Here is a 24,243-nt window from a genome sequence, read left to right as displayed (position 1 = left end):
AAACCGCTTTTGGGTCCTCACTCAAGTGCACAACAACCCTACACCTACATACCACTATTTCATAACAACACTATCCCATGAACTCTTCTGCAGTAATATCTCGTACACTCAGGTACTTCCCTTTAGCTACCACCTACATATTAAAACCCACTACCATTTTCCACTACTTTGACCCTATCTGCTCCTGCACCATGCCAATGGCCTGACATGACGGGACACTACCCCTCAACACACCCTGCAACTCTGCTGAAGTGGGTCTCCTGAGTGGCGCAGCGGTCTACGACGCAGCTTTCTGAGTCACGACATCACAGCTGTCTAAGGCACTGCATCACAGTGCTTGAGGTGTCACTTCAGACCCGGGTTTGATCCCAGGCTGTGTCACTTCTCTGCAGCTGCCACCTCAACAGCTATTCTCTATAATTTACGTTCCATTTCTATGGTACAGTTGATAACCAATGCTATGAACGCTAAGACAACAACCTTACTGAAGCATAATTCACTCGCTGCCCTATCCCCCTGTGCTGGCACAAATCTACTACTCACTGGGATCCCTCACCCTTCACCCATCCTCTTCCACTTCCTTCATTGCCTCAGCATACGACACCCTCTGCACTACTCTGACTCTGGTCACGTCAACCTGCCTCTCTCGCACCTGACACTTACGATCTCCAACAACATCAGCACCCCTACTGTTGACACAAATTTATCCAGCAAAACTACACAATCCTCTGTCCCATGCCCTTCTGCACACATCTTGGAATCTCCCTCCTACACACTGCTGCAACATGACCATGAACGTTGTACCTGAAACAGTACAGTGGATTCTGCACAAAAGCTCTAACATGATAACTAATATAGACTCAAAACTCAAAAGGACTGACAATGACTCTTTCACCACTCCCCCACCGGATCAACGTCGCACCAAACGGTGGGCATCACAAACACCAGGTATTTAAACTTCAATTGCTCCACCTCCACACTTATCACTAGCCCAGAACTCAATCTTTCAATGGTGCTCTGTGTCATGTAAAAATCTTCCCAGTGTGAAAAAGTCCAACCGTTCTGATTGTTTTCTGATTGTACATCATGCTGTAAAATCTCTCCCAGTGTGAAAATGTTCAATACAATAATTGCATGCGCATCTCTTTATGTAACCTGTGTCCCCTGACCTCGACAAACAGTTCTGTGGGCACGCACATTTGCTTCACACATCTGCCAATCAATGGTGGCCAAGGGTATTGACTCTGACCAATCAGAAGCTTGTTGAGGTGTGAGGTCAGCATATAAACACCCGGACTTGCTCATCAAAGTGCTGAGGGTTGATGTGAGGAGAGAATTAACAGCGATGGCAAAGACTTGGATGCTACATTTTCGATTGACAGTGCATATATTTGAAACATCTGTAGGAGCTCAGCCATCCACAGACACGCGTGCAACTGACTAGAAACATTTTCACACTGAAACGTTTTACATGACTTCACAATCACAACAATTAAGAACTACTTCACACTGGGAAGATTTTTACATTACATCCTGTTGGTAAAAGCAAAGCAAGAAACAGATCATGACCCAAGTTGAGTGACACAGAGCACCTGCTCCCTCTAATCAGAAGAAACACAAACATCACAAGTCCACTACAGGTTACCTTCACTGATTCAACTGCACCCAACTCCTTTCTGCCCCAACCTGAAATCAGAAATGGATCTGCCAAAAGGCAAGGGATTCCTATTGATCCAGATTATTCTTTATCATGTCTGAAACCATTCTTCCTCAACACACATCTTCCCACTTCCCACATCTTCTCCTTCTTCCTCGCTGTCCACAATCACATCTATCTGTTCACCAAGCTCCTGCCTCTCCATCAGCTACATTGCCTACAGAGCACTGATGGTGTTTCTCCAAAACCCAACTTCTGTTCCTGACCTCTCCATGCTTCCTTCACCTTCCCACAACCTCCATTCATTGGAGAGATCTGTGTGAGCAGCAGCATTTTAAAGGTTGAGGCTGATTGTTCAGACAATTAGGGTCTTAAATGGTTAACAAGCCTCAGCTCGGCTCAATTAAAGGCCTGGGAACGTGCTGAAAGGATCTAGCCAGGTGTGGCAGGAGAGGCGTTTTGCCTTGACATAACCACAGGACGTTTTAGGGGGTTATAATAATGTTAGATAATCTCAAAAAATATTGTTGAATCTTTGCTTGAAATTCACTACCTGACTGAGGTACTTCACGGAGGGAGACACAACAGATATGCCTCCATGTAATTAATGATAGATAATACTGTATGTCTGTTTGAGCCCAGCAGCTTGTTTCATTCACAGATCCAGCATCATTTCTCAATCACAGATGTAACAGCCTGCTGTAACCTGCTCATTAAAATAGTTAATATAATGCTAGATGATCACATCACATGTTTGGTTGTGAGGTTCATATGGGGATTTGATTTAGGGGGCTGATGCTGATGAAACACCACCTTCTTTTTATTTACGTCTCTACATCTTGTTTTGCATATTGGACTGGTATTGTGAGTATTTCAGAACTTCAAATAACTTTTGAAGGTGCACTACATTGATGATGATGATGATGATGATGGGTAACATGTGATTAGAATGATGCTTTCTAAACATATTCAAAGTTGACTTCACTAACCAGTGTTCCATGTCACTGTCTCTTGTATGACAGAACCTCAGGTTGTTATTATGGGTCATAATCATGTTATATGATCTCAGTAAATATAGTTCAATCTTAACTTGAAATGCACTACCCAATACAGGGGCCTAACAGAGACTGGGATACTTATTCTGAAATTATGTGAGACATTATTACTTCACATAGATGGAGTCTATTCAATATATTGTCTGAAATGTTAATAAAAGGTTTGTTAGCCACAGCAAAAGGGAAGGCATATTTATGTAGTCTGGACCTATGGGTGTTGTCAGTTCAGGAATGATTTAACATGAGGGTGGATGAGTTGACATTATAGTCAGCATCACTGATATATTTATCTCAGTTTACCTCCTCTACTGATCAGTGTTCCATGTCATTGTCTTCCCCTCAGCACCTGGGATAAGTTTACATTATAGACATCATCACTGATATATTTAGCTCAGTGTAATTTAGTTCAGTCAGTGTTCCATGTCAATGTCTCTTCCCCCTCAGCACCTGCAGTAGGTCCGATCTGTATCAGTACAGTCACTGTGCAGTCTGACTGAGGGAGGTTTTAGTACGACTCTGTATCACTGTGTGAACGCATGTTTACTATTGATGTAGTGGTAACTCTGACAGTAGTAATCTCCTGCATCTTCAGCCTGGACTCCACTGATGGTCAGAGTGAAGTCACTCCCATATCCACTGCCACTGAATCTAGATGGAGTCCCAGACTGAAGTGTTGTAGCAAGGTAAATAAGGAGTTTAGGAGCTCCTCCAGGTTTCTGTTGGTACCACGCTAGGTAGTTATTAGAATACACATTTCTGCTGGTTTTACAGTTCAGAGAGACTGTCTGTTCTGGGAGAACAACTTTCACTACCGGAGTCTGTGTCACAACGTACTGTCCTCTGGATTCTGAAAAATATTGTAAAACATTTATAGGAATGGAATGTTACATATAGTAATGAATAGTTCTGAATAGAAATATTAACATTGATATACTGTACATGTAAACACTGTAGATTTAATTCATTTTCAACAATACATTCTGAAAATTGTAACCTTGTATGTAGAAGACAAGTGTCCAGATGAAGATGGTGATAAAAGTCATGGTTGTTGTGGGTTCTGTTGTCATCAAGAACAGATCTCAGTCATGAAGTGTTCAACTCACAGGGATATAAATGCTCTTAGAGCAGTGGAGCAGATGCATTATGCAAATTAATGTTTCAAATCTATTTCAGGTTTCAAGTAGTTTCCCATCAGAATACATTTTGAGATTTATTTTATAATAATTAGGTGGGTAAATAAATGTGTCTTATTTCACACAGTTTTATGCCCAAGTGTGAATTGGAATTATTTATTTTTGCATATCCCAACTCCCCCTGAGACAACCTCGGAGAGTGGGGTCAAGGCCAGGGTCTGCCGTTGCCAACGGCGACCCTGGAGCAATTAGGGTTAAGTGCTTTGCTCAAGGTCACATCAGCATATTTTTCACCTTGTCGACCCAGATATTTGAACTAGTGACCTTTCAGTTACTGGCCCAACACTCTAACCGCTAGCTACCTGCTGCCCCTTTTACAACATCAAACAGCAACTGTTTTATCTGATAACTAATGTATGGTAACTTTTATGTCACACCACCATTATATTTTGTTCTGATGATGATCAGATATAATGAACTGTCTGTTCACTCATGCTCGGTCTCTCATGTAAGTTCCTCTAATCAGTTAGTGAACACTTCTCTAAACTAAAGCTGGTAGGATTCCTCTGGTAGTGTTGTCTGTCCTCTGTGACTTTACCACCACTGTTAAATCTGAGATCAACATGTTTAATAAAGGAATATACAACATGGATCACTATCACTACTGCTGCTGCTGTTGTCTTTCATATGGACAATATGGAGGAATACTAGCAACACTGATCTAATGCTGGACTGTACCTCCAGACTAGGAGAACCTGATACACAGAGGAAGGAAAAATGACTCAGATCTGGATTTAAGATACAATTCATATTTGTATTGTCTAGAAACAGCTAATATGAAGTGTTTGTTCTACCTGGAAGATGTTAAAGTGTATCTGTGTTGATTATGATTCTGTATGAGTGATCTTCACTGTAACAGCTGCAGCATCACAACACAGAGAGGTTTTTGTACCAGCAGTAATAGTGATTGTATCACTGTGGTGTACTTTTGGTAGCGGCACCAGACTTGATGTTGGAAGTAAGTAAAGAACAAATGATTTATTACAAACTATTTATTCAACTTTTGATGTTGTGTTTCAATTTCTCTATACATTTTGACTTGATATTGAGGATTTTTCAAATTAACTTTTTTAGATGATTTAAACAAAATACACAAGGCCTACACATACTATGGCCAATTTTAATATGAATGTTATTACATCTAATCAAATCTGACCTGCCTTTAAACTATGAAGTGATTAGCCTACATTTTAGATTAGTTGTATGAATAAACATGCTGCACCTACAGTAGTAGGAGATGTACAAGAAAAAGTCAGGTTTGGTCCATGTTAAGGAAATCAACATGAAAAACACTTTATTTCTAATTGAGTAGAATAATTCATTTCTGAAATGTATTCATACTATAGTAGAGTTAATTATTTGAACCACAGTCTAATGAAATGAAGAGTGCCAAACATGCAGGAGGTTGTTGCACCAGCAGTAATAGGGATTGTATCACTGTGGTACACTTTTGGTAGCGGCACCAGACTAGATGTTGGAAGTAAGTAACACGCTCTTTGATATTTCTTTCTGATTCTTTTTGGGGTATTTTACTCTGTGAAACTTCGTCTATATGAATATATTGCGATTTTTCATATTTTCCTTCCTAAAAAATATATTTTTTGTATTACTTTTGACTAAGCCTTCTTTCAAATGAAATGTTATTTAAATAACATGTTCAAATGTAGGTGTTTATTTAAATGTGTGGTTTGATGGATTGCAGAGGAGAGTTCCAGTATGATAACTATTTAATAATATGGAATATAGTTGTTGCATTGTGTATTACTGTTTGTGTGCCATTCTTTATTTATATTTTTATTATCTTTAACTCAAATATTTTTGGTTAAATGTAGATTTTGAATGAGCCTTCTTTCAAATAAATATTTATTGACTCAAAATGATAAATTGTAGGTTTATTTGAATGTCTGATTTGTAAAATTGCATAATATTACACCTAATTGTGGTATAAAAACTAATAGTATTGTATATAGTATTCATCATTGTTGCGTTGTATTCGTGGTAGACTTCACTGTTAGTGTGAAGACAAAGACAAAGAATATGAGTAGGTTGTTCTGATCAGATCCATTCCTAAACAATATCTGTACAACATGTATAACTGACACCATATGACTAGTAACTCTAGTTATTTAACCACTTTATACTTGTTTGGTTCATAAATCTGCTTTGTATCCTATTACTTTAGTGTTTTCTCCACATCTTTTAAATAATCCAACTTCTACATTCATATTTAGAGGGCATTTCCAATTCACTTTATTTGGTTGTGGACCTTAATGGAGATAATCTCTTAGTGTTGCTGTACTTGTTGTAATTACTTAGTTGATGTATTCTGTTTGTTCCAGGTAACAGTGCCCCCACCCTCACCGTCCTGCCCCCCTCTAGTGAGGAGCTGTCCAGTACAACAACAGCCACACTGACGTGTCTGGCCAACAAGGGCTTCCCCTCAGACTGGACCATAAGATGGAAAGTGGACGGGACCAGCCAGAAGCAGGAGACCAGTTCTAGGGTCCTGGAGAAGGATGGCCTGTACAGCTGGAGCAGCACCCTGACTCTCACTGGCCTGGAGTGGACCAAGGCAGGAGAGGTGACCTGTGAAGCTCAGCAGAATTCCCAGACTCCAGTCACCAAGACCTTGAGGAGGGCTGACTGTTAGGCCCCCTAGTCACACACCCCTGTGGAGAGAGGCTGCTGGTTCCTCTGCTTTGACTCATGTGTCAGTCCTCTCTGTGGACTGAGATTGAATCGGTATTAGATTTGATGAGTTCTGTTTTGTTACTATTAGATACTGTAGGAATGTTTGCTTTGATGCTTTGATGAATAGATGAAAATAAAGATTTCCCTTTGGAACACATATTTCTGTTGTCTCTTTTAATAATTAGACTGCAGTCTTAAATGTTGTTGAATGGTATAGAATACAGTAACAAGCCTGATTCACAGTTTCCTTTAAAACTATCAGGCCTGAATGTCATTGCTTAGTTATTTATGTTCTCACTTGAAACCACATCATCTTCAACCAGCAAATCAAATCAAAACAAATGTTACTAATCACATGCGCCGAATACAACAGATGTAGACCTTACAGAGAAATGCTTACTTAGGAGAGCCCTAACCAAAAACACAGCTTTAAAAGTACGGATAAGAGATAAAAGTAACAAGTAATTAAAGAGCAGCAGTAAAATAACAATAGTTAGACTATATACAGGGGGGAACCGATACAGAGTCAATGTGCGGTGGCACCGGTTAGTTGAGGTAGTATGTACATGTAGGTAGAGTTATTAAAGTGACTATGCATAGATGACAACAGAGTAGCGGTGGTGTGAAGAGGGGGAGAGGGGGGGAATGCAAATTGTCTGGGTAGCCATTTGACTAGATGTTCAGGAGTCTTATGGCTTGGGGGTAGAAGCTGTTAAGAAGCCTCTTGGACCTAGACGTGGCACTCCGGTACTGCTTGCCATGCTGTAGCAGAGAGAACAGTCTATGACTAGGGTGGTGTTTAGTCCCATAGTCCTTAGCTTATTGATGAGCTTTGAGGGCACTATGGTGTTGAAAGCTGAGCTGTAGTCAATTAATAGAATTCTCACATAGGTGTTCCTTTTGTCCAGGTGGGAAAGGGCAGTGTGGAGAGCAATAGCGATTGTATCATCTTTGGATCTGTTGGGGCGGTATGCAAATTGGAGTGGGTTCAGGGTTGCTGGGATGATGTTGTAGATGTGAGCCATGACCAGCCTTTCAAAGCACTTCATGGCTACAGACGTGAGTGCTACGGGTTGGTAGGCAGGTTACCTTAGTGTTCTTGGGCACAGTCACTATGGTGGTCTGCTTGAAACATGTTGGTATTACAGACTCAGACAGGGAGAGGTTGAAAGTGTCAGTGAAGAGACTTGCCAGTTGGTCAGTGCATGCTCGCAGTACACGTCCTGGTAATCCGTCTGGCCCTGCAGCCTTAAAAATGTTGACCTGTTTAAAGGTCTTACTGACATCGGCTGCAGAGAGCATGATCACACAGCCTTCCATGACAGTTGGTGCTCTCATGTATGTTTCAATGTTATTTGCCTCGAAGCGAGCATAGAAGTTATTTAGCTCATCTGGTAGGCTCGTGTCACTGTGCAGCTCTCGGCTGTGCTTCCGTTTGTAGTTTGTAATGGTTTGCAAGTTATGCCACATCCGTCTAGCGTCAGAGCCAGAGTAGTACAATTCGATCTTAGTCCTGTATTGACGCTTTGCCTGTTTGATGGTTTGTCAGATGGCATAGCAGGATTTCTTATAAGCTTCCGGGTTAGAGTCCTGCTCCTTGAAAGCGGAAGCTCTAGCCTTTAGCTCATTGCGGGTGCTGCCTGCAATCCATGGCTTCTGGTAGGCGTATGTACGTACGGTCACTGTGGGGACGACGTCATAAATGCACTTATTGATGAAGCCAATGACTGATGTGGTGTACTCCTCAATGCCATCGGAGGAATCCCGGAACATGTTCCAGTCTGTGCCAGCAAACAGTCCTGTTGCTTAGAATCTGCTTCATCTGACCACGTTTTTATTGATCTAGTCACTGGTGCTTCCTGCTTTAATTTTAGCTTGTAAGCAGGATTCAGGAGGATAGAATTATGGTCAGATTTGCCAAATGGAGGGCGAGGGAGGGTTTTGCATGCGTTTTGCATGAGTTTTGCATGAGATGTATGTGGAGTAAAGATGGTCCAGAGGTCTTTTTCCCCTTGTTGCACATTTAACATACTACCATGTTAACAGATTAACAGGAGAGGTCTTGATACTACAATGTTAACAGGTTAACAGGAGATGTCTAGATACTACCATGTTAACAGATTAACAGGAGAGGTCTAGATACTACCATGGTAACAGATTAACAGGAGAGGTCTACATACTACAATGTTAACAGATTAACAGGAGAGGTCTGGATACTACCATGGTAACAGATTAACAGGAGAGGTCTAGATACTACAATGTTAACAGATTAACAGGAGAGGTCTAGATACTACCATGGTAACAGATTAACAGGAGAGGTCTACATACTACAATGTTAACAGATTAACAGGAGAGGTCTAGATACTACCATGGTAACAGATTAACAGGAGAGGTCTAGACACTACAATGTTAACAGATTAACAGGAGAGGTCTAGATATTACAATGTTAACAGATTAACAGGAGAGGTCTAGATACTACAATGTTAACAGATTAACAGGAGAGGTCTAGATACTACAATGTTAACAGGTTGACAGATGAGGTCTAGATACTACAATGTTAACAGATTAACAGGAGAGGTCTAGATACTACAATGTTAACAGATTAACAGGAGAGGTCTAGATACTACAATGTTAACAGATTAACAGGAGAGGTATAGATACTACAATGTTAACAGATTAACAGGAGAGGTCTAGATACTACAATGTTAACAGATTAACAGATGAGGTCTAGATACTACCATGGTAACAGATTAACAGGAGAGGTCTAGATACTACAATGTTAACAGATTAACAGGAGAGGTCTAGATACTACAATGTTAACAGATTAACAGGAGAGGTCTAGATACTACAATGTTAACAGATTAACAGGAGAGGTCTAGATACTACAATGTTAACAGATTAACAGATGAGGTCTAGATACTACCATGGTAACAGATTAACAGGAGAGGTCTAGATACTACAATGTTAACAGATTAACAGGAGAGGTCTAGATACTACAATGTTAACAGATTAACAGGAGAGGTCTAGATACTACAATGTTAACAGATTAACAGATGAGGTCTAGATACTACAATGTTAACAGATTAACAGGAGAGGTCTAGATACTACAATGTTAACAGATTAACAGGAGAGGTCTAGATACTACAATGTTAACAGATTAACAGGAGAGGTCTAGATACTACAATGTTAACAGATTAACAGGAGAGGTCTAGATACTACAATGTTAACAGATTAACAGATGAGGTCTAGATACTACAATGTTAACAGATTAACAGGAGAGGTCTAGATACTACAATGTTAACAGATTAACAGGAGAGGTCTACATACTACAATGTTAACAGATTAACAGGAGAGGTCTAGATACTACAATGTTAACAGATTAACAGGAGAGGTCTACATACTACAATGTTAACAGATTAACAGATGAGGTCTAGATACTACAATGTTAACAGATTAACAGGAGAGGTCTAGATACTACAATGTTAACAGATTAACAGGAGAGGTCTAGATACTACAATGTTAACAGATTAACAGGAGAGGTCTAGATACTACAATGTTAACAGATTAACAGGAGAGGTCTAGATACTACAATGTTAACAGATTAACAGATGAGGTCTAGATACTACCATGGTAACAGATTAACAGGAGAGGTCTAGATACTACAATGTTAACAGATTAACAGGAGAGGTCTAGATACTACAATGTTAACAGATTAACAGGAGAGGTCTAGATACTACAATGTTAACAGATTAACAGGAGAGGTCTAGATACTACAATGTTAACAGATTAACAGGAGAGGTCTAGATACTACAATGTTAACAGATTAACAGGAGAGGTCTAGATACTACAATGTTAACAGATTAACAGGAGAGGTCTAGATACTACAATGTTAACAGATTAACAGGAGAGGTCTACATACTACAATGTTAACAGATTAACAGGAGATGTCTAGATACTACAATGTTAACAGATTAACAGGAGAGGTCTAGACACTACCATGTTAACAGATTAACAGGAGAGGTCTAGACACTACAATGTTAACAGATTAATAGGAGATGTCTAGATACTACAATGTTAACAGATTAACAGGAGAGGTCTAGATACTACAATGTTAACAGATTAACAGGAGAGGTCTAGATACTACAATGTTAACAGATTAACAGGAGAGGTCTAGATACTACAATGTTAACAGATTAACAGGAGAGGTCTAGATACTACAATGTTAACAGATTAACAGGAGATGTCTAGATACTACAATGTTAACAGATTAACAGGAGAGGTCTAGATACTACAATGTTAACAGATTAACAGGAGAGGTCTAGACACTACAATGTTAACAGATTAACAGGAGAGGTCTAGATACTACAATGTTAACAGATTAACAGGAGAGGTCTAGACACACACAGTAGATGGTACTCCTTATTCATTTTTCTTGGACTGTTTTTTACCTGCTTGATTTATAGACTCATAAAGACAGTAAACTAATGTTATTGAACATTTGATCAATATCTTGGACTCTCAACAATGTGATCACACCTACATTAAGCTAAATTTGTTTTACAAGATCCACATAATATAACCAGTATCACAGCTTCACGATAGTCATAGTCTTCTCTATCTCCAACCCTCTGGGGACAGTGTGAACATCTGGTAACAGTGCTGCTCTATTCTGGGACAAGCAGAACCACCCAGCCCATGTAAATCTCAGTTTCACTCCCACAGCTACCAGTCTAGTAGTTAGACTGTGACAGATATGAGTGACTGGTTTTACCCTCGATGGTGGATTCAGGTTAGTTACAATTACAGATATTATGACAGATCAAATGTATATTATTCAAACATATTTCATGTTTGAGCCCAGCATCATGTCTCATTCACAGATGTAACAGACCTGCTCATCAAGATAGTTCATATATTACTCGATGATCACATCACATGTTTGGTTGTGAGGTTCATATGGGGATTCGATTTATGGGGCTGATGCTGATGTAACATCACCATTGTTCATTTTTTACATCTGTGGATCTGACTCTGATTATGAACAGGTAATGTGTGTTTTAAAACTTCATATAACTTTTATAAGTGAACTTCACGACCATGACAATAAATATTGTGTGATGAGGTTGATGGGGAAATTGTGATCTGAATGATGCTTTGTAAAAATACTCAAAGTTGACCTCTTCTACTGATCAGTGTTCCATGTCACTGTCTTCCCCTCAGCACCTGGGATAAGTTTACATTATAGACATCATCACTGATATATTTAGCTCAGTGTAATTTAGTTCAGTCAGTGTTCCATGTCAATGTCTCTTCCCCCTAAGCACCTGCAGTAGGTCCCAGCTGTATCAGTACAGTCACTGTGCAGTCTGACTGAGGGAGGTTTTAGTACGACTCTGTATCACTGTGTGAACCACTGAGTGCTACCAGGCCAGTGTAAACTCTGACAGTAGTAATCTCCTGCATCTTCAGCCTGGACTCCACTGATGGTCAGAGTGAAGTCACTCCCAGATCCACTGCCACTGAATCTAGATGGAGTCCCAGACTGAAGTGTTGTAGCATAGTAAATAAGGAGTTTAGGAGCTCCTCCAGGTTTCTGTTGGTACCAGGCTAGGCGATTATTAGAATACACATTACTGCTGGTTTTACAGTTCAGAGAGACTGTCTGTCCTGGGAGAATAGCTTTCACTACCGGAGTCTGTGTCACAACGTACTGTCCTCTGGATTCTGAAAAAGACAAAAATAAACATTTATATAAATTAAATATTACATGTTGTAATGAATAGTTCTGAATATAAATATTAACATTGATATAATGTACATGTAAACACTATAGATTAAATTAATCTCAAACAATGAATTCTGAAAACTGTAACCTTGAAAGCAGAAAACAAGTGTCCAGATGAATATGGTGATAAAAGTCATGGTTGTTGTGGGTTCTGTTGTCATGAAGAACAGCTCTCAGTCATGAAGTGTTCAACTCACAGGGATATAAACACTCTTAGAGCAGTGGAGCAGATGCATTATGCAAATTCATGTTTCAAATCTATTTCAGTTTCCAAGTAGGTTCCAGTTATTGGAGTATTTTATCCTTCATGTCACAGCTTTTCTAACATCAAACAGCAACTGTTTACTCAGATAACTAATGTATGGTAACTTTTATGTCACACCACCATTATATTATTATTCTGATGATGATCAGATATAATCAAATGTTATTGGTGACATGCACATGGTTAGCAGATGTTAATGCGAGTGTAGCGAAATGCTTGTGCTTCTAGTTCCGACAATGCAGTAATAACCAACAAGTAATCTAGCTAACAATTCCAAAACTACTACCTTACAAGTGTAAGGGGATGAAGAAGAATATGTACATATAAATACATGGATGAGCGATGGCCGTGCGGCGCAGGCAAGATACAGTAGATGGTATCGAATACAGTATTTGCATAAGAGATGAGTAATGTAGGACATTTAAACATTATTAAAGGGGCGTTATTTAAAGTGACTAGTGATACATTTATTAAAGTGGCCAGAGATTGAGTCTGTATGTTGGCAGCAGCCTCTCTATGTTAGTGATGGCTGTTTAACGGTCTGATGGCCTTGAGATAGAAGCTGTTTTTCAGTCTCTCGGTCTCAGATTTGATGCACCTGTACTGACCTCGTCTTCTGGATGATAGCAGGGTGAACAGGCAGTGGCTCGGGTGGTTGTTGTCCTTGATGATCTTTTTGGCCTTCCTGTGACATATGGTGCTGTAGGTGTCCTGGAGGGCAGGTAGCTTGCCCCTGGTGATACGTTGTGCAGACCGTACTACCCTCTGGGGTTGCCATACCAGGCGGTGATACATCCCAACAGAATGCTCTTGATTGTGCATCTGTAAAAGTTTGTGAGTGTTTCTGGTGACAAGTCAAATTTCTTCAGCCTCCTGAAGGCGCTGTTGCGCTTTCTTCACCACGCTGTCTGTGTGGGTGGACCATTTCAGTTTGTCTGTGATGTGTATGCCGAGAAACTTAAAACTTTTCACCTTCTCCACTTCGGTCCCGTCGATGTGGATGGGGGGGTGATCCCTCTGCTGTTTCCTGAAGTCCACGATCATCTCCTTTGTTTTGTTGACGTTGAGTGAGAGGTTATTTCCTGACACCACACTCCGAGGCCCCTCACCTCCTCCCTGTAGGCTGTCTCGTCGTTGTTGGTAATCAAGCCTACCACTGTAGTGTCATCTCCAAACTTGATGATTGAGTTGCAGGCGTACATGGCCAAGCAGTCATGGGTGAACAGGGAGTACAGAAGAGGGCTGAGAACACACCCCTGTGGGGCCCCAGTGTTGAGGATCAGCGGAGTGGAGATATTGTTTCCTACCTTCACCACCTGGTGGGCGGCCCGTCAGAAAGTCCAGGACCCAGTTGCACAGGGCGGGGTCGAGACCCAGGGTCTCAAGCTTAATAATGAGTTTGGAGGGTACTATGGTGTTGAATGCTGAGCTGTGGTCAATGAGCAGCATTCTTACATAGGTATTCCTCTTGTCCAGACGGTGTGATGGCATCGTCTGTGGACCTATTGGGGCGGTAGGCAAATTGGAGTGGGTCTAGGGTGTCAGGTAGGGTGGAGGTGATATGATCCTTGACTAGTCTCTCAAAGCTCTACATGATGTCAGAAGTGAGTGCTATGGGGTGATAGTCATTTAGTTCAGTTACCTTAGCTTTCTTAGAAACAGGAATAATGGTGGCCATTTTCAAGCATGTGGGGACAACAGACTGGGAAAGGGATTGATTGAATATGTCTGTAAACACACTAGACAGTTGGTCTGCGCATGCTCTGAGGACGCACCTAGGGATGCAGTCTGGGCCGGCAGCTTTGCGAGGGTTAACACGTGTAAATGTTTTACTCACATTGGCCACAGAGAAATAACAAAACTGAAACAGTTCCATGTGGAACAAACACTGACACGGAAAATAATCACCCACAACTCAAAAGTGAAATCAGGCTACCTAAGTATGGTTCTCAATCAGGGACAACGATTGACAGCTCCCTCTGATTGAGAACCATACCAGGCCAAACACAGAAATCACAAATTATAGAAAAAGGAACATAGACTGCCCACCCCAACTCACGCCCTGACCATACTAAAACAAAGACAAAACAATGGAACTAAGATCAGAACGTGACAATGTTTTTATACAACCTGTTGGATTATCTTAATATACTGGAGATGTTAAGAGTATTCTGATCAGAGGCGTCCTGGGTGGCGCAGTGGTTAAGGGCGCTGTACTGCAGCGCCAGCTGTGCCATCAGAGACTCTGGGTTCACGCACAGGCTCTGTCGCAACCGGCCGCGACCGGGAGGTCTGTGGGGCGAAGCACAATTGGCCTAGCGTCGTCCGTGTTAGGGAGGGATTGTCTCACCGTGCACCAGAGACTCCTGTGGCGGGCTGGGCGCAGTGCACGCTAACCAAGGTTGCCAGGTGCACAGTGTTTCCCCTGACACATTGGTGCGGCTGGCTTCCGGGTTGGATGCGCGCTGTGTTAAGAAGTGCGGCTTGGTTGGGTTGTGTATCCGAGGACGCATGACTTTCAACCTTCGTCTCTCCTGAGCCCGTACGGTTGTTGGAGTGATGAGACAAGATAGTAGCTACTAAAAACAATTGGATACCACGAAAAGGGAGTAAAATTTATTCTGATCAGAAACAATCCTAAGATATCTGACATACTAGTAATGCTAAAGTTAACCACTTGTCTCATATTGTTCATAAATCTGCATTGTATATCTATCATTTTGTGTTTTCTTCAAATCTTTTATAAAAATAAAAAAATAGTATTCTGATCAGAAACAATCCTAAGATATCTGACATACTGCTAAAGTTAACCACTTACACTTGTCTCATATTGTTCATAAATCTGCATTGTATATCTATCATATTATGGTTTGTGTTTTCTTCAAATCTTTTATCAATCTAACTACATTATATTTAGAAGGCATTTCCAAATCAATATATTTGTATATCTATTGCTTTTATAAATCTTTTGGACATAGTTGATGCAGTTGATGTGTTCTGTTTGTTCCAGGTAACAGTGCCCCCACCCTCACTGTCCTGCCCCCCGCTAGAGAGGAACTGTCCAGTACAACAACAGCCACACTGACGTGTCTGGCCAACAAGGGCTTCCCCTCAGACTGGACCTTGAGCTGGAAAGTGGACGGGACCAGCAACAACCAGAAGACCAGTTCTAGGGTCCTGGAGAAGGATGGCCTGTACAGCTGGAGCAGCACCCTGACTCTCACTGGCCTGGAGTGGACCAAGGCAGGAGAGGTGACCTGTGAAGCCCAGCAGAAATCCCAGACTCCAGTCACCAAGACCCCGAGGAAGGCTGACTGTTCTGGGTAGGACCCCTCAGTCACACAACCCTGTGGAGAGAGGCTGCTGGTTCCTCTGCTTTGACTCTGTTCTGAGATCAGATGTTCTGTATTTTGATCACTGACATGTCGAGCTTTGCTTGAGTTCATGTGTCAATCTTCTCTGTAGACTGAGGTTGTATCAGTGCTAAATTTGATGAGTTCTGTTTTATTTCTATCAGATACTGTAGGAATGTTTGCTTTGAAGATTTTATGAAAATAAAGTTTTCCCTTTGGAACAAATATTTTAGTTGTCTCTTTCAATATTTCAACTTTAGTTGTACATGTTGAATGGTATAGACATATATTAATAAAGCCTGATTCACAGTTTCTTTTAAAACTATCAGACCTAAATGTCATTGCTTAATTATTTATGTTCTAACTGCGTTGTCATCAACCAGTAGTTCATTGTAAGGGACGGATCGAAATGTACAGAATGGGTACCTGGAGGAAAATGGGTTCATGCTTTTTAAATTTATCTCAAGGGGAGGGTTTAGTATTCTTTTTTTCTCAATTTAGTCCAGGGGAGGATCATGTAATTAGCATTTTATAAAATGTGTGTATTTCTCAGTGTTTTAGAATTAGTTGCTTATTAGGCTTTACAATATATCGTTGTGTGTCCGATGCCACCCCTCATAATCAAGTGCGTCTATAGGCTATTTAGTGTGGTCTCAATGAAATGATCCCTAGCCTAGAGGCTATAGGCTACAAAGTGTATGCTCAGAGAAGCACAGCACAAAGTTATGTTTCTAAGATAGCTGTTGGGATGGTGTAAAATAAACTAGGCTGCATTACACATCGCAATGGATATTTCAAACCTGAGCCCCGGCCTTCTCTATGCTTGCTGATCAAAAACGTGTTGTGTGCTGGCTAACCAATGGCTGTGCTGTGTAGGCCTATGGTTACAGTTCAGGAGGAGAGTCAAAGGCTTCTTCTGAAAGCAACTTTTGATTAGGCCTAGTCAGTGGTATAAAGTACTTAAGTAAAAATACTTTAAAGTACTACTTAAAGGCCATGACAAAAACTATAAGTCCATAATGATCCATAACCATGATGATGATGAGGATGGTCATGTGGTCTGAATGATTGCTTTCTATTATTGTCACATGTCACAGTTCATCTCCTCTAGTGACCATTGTTCCATGTCACTGTCTCGTCCCCCTCAGCACCTGCAGTAGGTCCCAGCTGTATCAGTACTGTCACTGTGCAGTCTGACTGAGGGAGGTTTTAATATGTCTCTGTATCACTGTGTGAACCACCGAGTGCTATCAGGCCAGTGTAAACTCTGACAGTAGTAATCTCCTGCATCTTCAGCCTGGACTCCACTGATGGTCAGAGTGAAGTCAATCCCAGATCCACTGCCACTGAATCTAGATGGAGTCCCAGACTGAAGTGTTGTAGCTGAGTGAATAAGGAGTTTAGGAGCTCCTCCAGGTTTATGTTGGTACCAGGCTAGATAGTTATTCTTGTAAACATCACTGCTGGTTTTACAGTTCAGAGAGACTGTCTGTTCTGGGAGAACAGCTTTCACTACCGGAGTCTGTGTCACAACGTACTGTCCTCTGGATTCTGAAAAATATTGTAAAACATTTATAGGAATGGAATGTTACATATACTAATGCATAGTTCTGAATAGAAACATTAACATTGATATACTGTACATGTAAACACTGTAGATTTAATTCATTTTCAACAATACATTCTGAAAATTGTAACCTTGTATGTAGAAAACAAGTGTCCAGATGAAGATGGTGATAAAAGTCATGAAGAACAGCTCTCAGTCATGAAGTGCTCAACTCACAGGGATATAAACACTCTTAGAGCAGCGGAGCAGATGCATTATGCAAATTAATGTTTCAAATCTATTTCAGGTTCCAAGTAGGCTCCCATCAGAATACATTTTGAGATTTATTTTATAATAATTAGGTGGGTACTTAAATGTGTCTTATTTCACACAGTTTAATGTCCAAGTGTGAATTGGCGACCCTGGAGCAATTAGGGTTAAGTGCCTTGCTCAAGGTCACATCAGCATATTTTTCACCTTATCAACCCAGATATTTGAACTAGTGACCTTTCAGTTACTGGCCCAACGCTCTAACCGCTAGCTACCTGCTGCCCCTTTTACAACATCAAACAGCAACTGTTTTATCTGATAACTAATGTATGGTAACTTTTATGTCACACCACCATTATATTATTATTCTGGTGATGATCAGATATAATGAACTGTCTGTTCACTCATGCTCGGTCTCTCATGTAAGTTCCTCTAATCAGTTAGTGAACACTTCTCTAAACTAAAGCTGGTAGGATTCCTCTGGTAGTGTTGTCTGTCCTCTGTGACTTTACCACCACTGTTAAATGTGAGATCAACATGTTTAATAAAGGAATATACAACATGGATCACTATCACTACTGCTGCTGCTGTTGTCTTTCATATGGACAATATGGAGGAATACTAGCAACACTGATCTAATGCTGGACTGTATCTACAGACTAGGAGAACCTGATACACAGAGGAAGGAAAAATTACTCATATCTGGATTTAAGATACAATTCATATTTGTATTATCTAGAAACAGCTAATATGAAGTGTTTGTTCTACCTGGAAGATGTTAAAGTGTATTAGTGTTGATTATGATTCTGTATGAGTGATCTTCACTGTAACAGCTGCAGCATCACAACACAGAGGTTTTTGTACCAGCAGTAATAGTGATTGTATCACTGTGGTGGACTTTTGGTAGCGGCACCAGACTTGATGTTGGAAGTAAGTAAAGTCCAAATGATTTATTACAAACTATTTATTCAACTTTTGATGTTGTGTTTCAATTTCTCTATACATTTTGACTTGATATTGAGGATTTTTCAAATGAACTTTTTTAGATGATTTATACAAAATACACAAGGCCTACACATACTATGGCCACTTTTAATATGAATGTTATTACATCTAATCAAATCTGACCTGCCTTTAAACTATGAAACTGATTAGCCTACATTTTAGATTAGTTGTATGAATAAACATGCTGCACCTACAGTAGTAGGAGATGTACAAGAAAAAGTCAGGTTTGGTCCATGTTAAGGAAATCAACATGAAAAACACTTTATTTCTAATTGAGTAGAATAATTCATTTCTGAAATGTATTCATACTATAGTAGAGTTAATTATTTGAACCACAGTCTAATGAAATGAAGAGTGCCAAACATGCAGGAGGTTGTTGTACCAGCAGTAATAGGGATTGTATCACTGTGGTACACTTTTGGTAGCGGCACCAGACTAGATGTTGGAAGTAAGTAACACGCTCTTTGATATTTCTTTCTGATTCTTTTTGGGGGTATTTTACTCTGTGAAACTTCGTCTATATGAATATATTGCGATTTTTCATATTTTCCTTCCTAAAAAAATATATTTTTTGTATTACTTTTGACAAAGCCTTCTTTCAAATGAAATGTTATTTAAATAACATGTTCAAATGTAGGTGTTTATTTAAATGTGTGGTTTGATGGATTGCAGAGGAGAGTTCCAGTATGATAACTATTTAATAATATGGAATATAGTTGTTGCATTGTGTATTACTGTTTGTGTGCGATTCATTATTTATATTTTTATTATCTTTAACTCAAATATTTTTGGTTAAATGTAGATTTTGAATGAGCCTTCTTTCAAATAAATATTTATTGACTCAAAATGATAAATTGTAGGTTTATTTGAATGTCTGATTTGTAAAATTGCATAATATTACACCTAATTGTGGTATAAAAACGAATAGTATTGTATATAGTATTCATCATTGTTGCGTTGTATTCATGGTAGACTTCACTGTTAGTGTGAAGACAAAGACAAAGAATATGAGTAGGTTGTTCTGATCAGATCCATTCCTAAACAATATCTGTATAACATGTATAACTGACACCATATGACTAGTAACTCTAGTTATTTAACCACTTTATACTTGTTTGGTTCATAAATCTGCTTTGTATCAATTATTTTAGTGTTTTCTCCACATCTTTTAAATAATCCAACTTCTACATTCATATTTAGAGGGCATTTCCAATTCACTTTATTTGGTTGTGGACCTTAATGGAGATAATCTCTTAGTGTTGCTGAACTTGTTGTAATTACTTAGTTGATGTATTCTGTTTGTTCCAGGTAACAGTGCCCCCACCCTCACCATCCTGCCCCCCTCTAGTGAGGAGCTGTCCAGTACAACAACAGCCACACTGACGTGTCTGGCAAACAAGGGCTTCCCCTCAGACTGGACCATAAGATGGAAAGTGGACGGGACCAGCCAGAAGCAGGAGACCAGTCCCGGGGTCCTGGAGAAGGATGGCCTGTACAGCTGGAGCAGCACCCTGACTCTCACTGGCCTGGAGTGGACCAAGGCAGGAGAGGTGACCTGTGAAGCTCAGCAGAATTCCCAGACTCCAGTCACCAAGACCTTGAGGAGGGCTGACTGTTAGGCCCCCTAGTCACACACCCCTGTGGAGAGAGGCTGCTGGTTCCTCTGCTTTGACTCTGTTCTGAGATCAGATGTTCTCTGTCTTTTGATCACTGACATGTCGAGTAACAGGGGGCTTTGCTTGAGTTCATGCGTCAGTCCTCTCTGTAGACTGAGATTGAATCGGTATTAGATTTGATGAGTTCTGTTTTGTTACTATTAGATACTGTAGGAATGTTTGCTTTGATGCTTTGATGAATAGATGAAAATAAAGATTTCCCTTTGGAACACATATTTCTGTCTCTTTTAATAATTTGACTGCAGTCTTAAATGTTGTTGAATGGTATAGACATACAGTAATCAAGCCTGATTCACAGTTTCCTTGAAAACTATCAGGCCTGAATGTCATTGCTTAGTTATTTATGTTCTCACTTGAAACCACATCATCTTCAACCAGCAAATCAAATCAAAACAAATGTTACTAATCACATGCGCCGAATACAACAGACCTTACAGAGAAATGCTTACTTACGAGAGCCCTAACCAACAACACAGCTTTAAAAGTACGGATAAGAGATAAAAGTAACAAGTAATTAAAGAGCAGCAGTAAAATAACAATAGTTAGACTATATACAGGGGGGAACCGATACAGAGTCAATGTGCGGTGGCACCGGTTAGTTGAGGTAGTATGTACATGTAGGTAGAGTTATTAAAGTGACTATGCATAGATGACAACAGAGTAGCGGTGGTGTGAAGAGGGGGAGAGGGGGGGAATGCAAATTGTCTGGGTAGCCATTTGACTAGATGTTCAGGAGTCTTATGGCTTGGGGGTAGAAGCTGTTAAGAAGCCTCTTGGACCTAGACGTGGCGCTCCGGTACTGCTTGCCATGCTGTAGCAGAGAGAACAGTCTATGACTAGGGTGGTGTTTAGTCCCATAGTCCTTAGCTTATTGATGAGCTTTGAGGGCACTATGGTGTTGAAAGCTGAGCTGTAGTCAATTAATAGAATTCTCACATAGGTGTTCCTTTTGTCCAGGTGGGAAAGGGCAGTGTGGAGAGCAATAGCGATTGTATCATCTGTGGATCTGTTGGGGCGGTATGCAAATTGGAGTGGGTTTAGGGTTGCTGGGATGATGTTGTAGATGTGAGCCATGACCAGCCTTTCAAAGCACTTCATGGCTACAGACGTGAGTGCTACCGGTTGGTAGGCAGGTTACCTTAGTGATCTTGGGCACAGTCACTATGGTGGTCTGCTTGAAACATGTTGGTATTACAGACTCAGACAGGGAGAGGTTGAAAGTGTCAGTGAAGAGACTTGCCAGTTGGTCAGTGCATGCTCGCAGTACACGTCCTGGTAATCCGTCTGGCCCTGCGGCCTTAAAAATGTTGACCTGTTTAAAGGTCTTACTGACATCGGCTGCAGAGAGCATGATCACACAGCCTTCCATGACAGTTGGTGCTCTCATGCATGTTTCAATGTTATTTGCCTCGAAGCGAGCATAGAAGTAGTTTAGCTCATCTGGTAGGCTTGTGTCACTGTGCAGCTCTCGGCTGTGCTTCCGTTTGTAGTCTGTAATGGTTTGCAAGTCCTGCCACATCCGTCTAGTGTCAGAGCCAGTGTAGTACGATTCGATCTTAGTCCTGTATTGACGCTTTGCCTGTTTGATGGTTTGTCGGATGGCATAGCGGGATTTCTTTTAAGCTTCCGGGTTAGAGTCCCGCTCCTTGAAAGTGACAGCTCAAGCCATTAGCTCAGTGCAGATGCTGCCTGTAATCCATGGCTTCTGGTAGGGATATGTTTATTTTTTTCACCTTTATTTAACCAGGTAGGCTAGCTGAGAACATGTTCTCATGTTCAACTGCGACCTGGCCAAGATAAAGGATAGCAATTCGACACATACAACAACACAGAGTTACACATGGAATAAACAAAACATAGTCAATAATACAGTAGAACAAAAGAAAACTAAAAGTATATATACAGTGAGTGCAAATGAGGTAAGATAAGGGAGTTAAGGCAATAAATAGGCCATGGTGGTGAAGTAATTACAATATAGCAATTAAAACACTGGAATGGTAGATGTGCAGAAGATGAATGTGCAAGTAGGGATACTGGTGTGCAAAGGACCAAGATAAATAAATAAATATTGTATGGGGATGAGGTGGGTTAGATAGAAAAGCTCTTTATAGATGGGCTATGTACAGGTGCAGTGATCTGTGAGCTGCTCTGACAGCTGGTGCTTAAAGCTAGTGAGGGAGATATGAGTCTCCAGCTTCAGAGATTTTTGCAGTTCGTTCCAGTCATTGGCAGCAGAGAACTGGAAGGAAAGACGACCAAAGGAGGAATTGGCTTTGGGGGTGACCAGTGAGATATACCTGCTGGAGCGCTTGCTACGAGTGGGTGCTGCTATGGTGACCAGTGAGCTGAGATAAGGTGGGGCTTTACCTAGCAAAGACTTGTAGATAACCTGTAGCTAGTGGGTTTGGTGACGAGTATGGAGCGAGGGCCAACCAACGAGAGCGTACAGGTCGCAATGGTGGGTAGTGTATGGGGCTTTGGTGACAAAACGGATGGCACTGTAATAGACTGCATCCAGTTTGTTGAGTAGAGTGTTGGAGGCAATTTTATAGATGACATCACCGAAGTCGAGGATCGGTAGGATGGTCAGTTTTACGAGGGTATGTTTGGCAGCATGAGTGAAGGATGCTTTGTTGTGATATAGGAAGCCAATTCTAGATTTAATTTTGGATTGGAGATGCTTAATGTGAGTCTGGAAGGAAAGTTTACAGTCTAACCAGACACCAGTATGTACGTATGGTCACTGTGGGGATGACGTCATCGATGCACTTATTGATGAAGCCAATGACTGATGCGGTGTACTCCTCAATGCCATTGATGGAATCCCGGAACATATTCCAGTCTGTGCCAGCAAACAGTCCTGTAGCTTAGAATCTGACCACTTTTTATTGATCAAGTCACTGGTGCTTCCTGCTTTAATTTGAGCTCGTAAGCAGGAATCAGGAGGATTTAATTATGGTCAGATTTGCAAAATGGAGGGCAAGGGAGAGCTTTGTATGCGTCTCTGTGTGTAGTATACAGTGGGGCAAAAAGTATTTAGTCTGCCATCAATTGTGCAAGTTCTCCCACTTAAAAATATTAGAGAGGCCTGTAATTTTCATCATAGGTACACTTCAGCTATGACACACAAAATGAGGGAAAAAAATCCAGAAAATCACATTGTAGGATTTTTAATCAATTTATTGTCATGCGTAGATGTAATAGGTGGCAGGGAAGTCAGGCGCAGGAGAGACAAATTGAGTGTAAAATGGAGTCTTTTAATAAAGTCCACGGAGTATGCTCCATAACACTAAATGTACATAAACATGGGTACAAGGACCCGACGCACACCTATACAACAATCACACTACACTGACAATAAAACAATCTCTGACAAAGACATGAGGGGAAACAGAGGGTTAAATACACAACAGGTAATGAATGGGATTGAAAACAGGTGTATGGGAAGACAAGACAAAACCAATGGAAAATGAAAAAAGGATCAATGATGGCTAGAAGACCGGTGACGTCGAACGCCGAGCACCGCCCGAACAAGGAGAGGCAACGACTTTGGCAGCAGTCGTGACAGTACCCCCCCCCTGACGCGCGGCTCCAGCTGCGCGTCGACACCGGCCTCGGGGACGACCCGGAAGGCGAGGTGCAGGGCGATCCGGATGGAGACGGTGGAATTCTGATAACATGGAAGGATCTAACACGTCCTCCACCGGAACCCAGCATCTCTCCTCCGGCCCGTACCCCTCCCAGTCC

The 24,243-nt window shown here is 40.9% G+C and overlaps 2 gene segments (V, D, J or C); both read left to right on the top strand.

The window, feature by feature from the left end:
• The first annotated feature begins 4,944 nt into the window (after positions 1–4,944).
• LOC110499927 lies at positions 4,945–6,755 on the top strand. The segment is given in 2 exon segments: positions 4,945–5,385; positions 6,245–6,755. Coding segments are annotated over 2 exon segments (396 nt in total).
• A 12,200-nt stretch (positions 6,756–18,955) lies between these two features.
• Positions 18,956–20,709, top strand: LOC118942903. The segment is given in 2 exon segments: positions 18,956–19,268; positions 20,129–20,709. Coding segments are annotated over 2 exon segments (396 nt in total).
• Positions 20,710–24,243: the final 3,534 nt, after the last annotated feature.

Source organism: Oncorhynchus mykiss, chromosome 21, assembly GCF_013265735.2.
Source record: "Oncorhynchus mykiss isolate Arlee chromosome 21, USDA_OmykA_1.1, whole genome shotgun sequence".
Classification (NCBI taxonomy): Eukaryota; Metazoa; Chordata; class Actinopteri; order Salmoniformes; family Salmonidae; genus Oncorhynchus; species Oncorhynchus mykiss.
The sequence above is the reverse complement of the archived record's forward strand: the minus strand, read 5'-3'. Positions and strand labels throughout refer to the sequence as shown.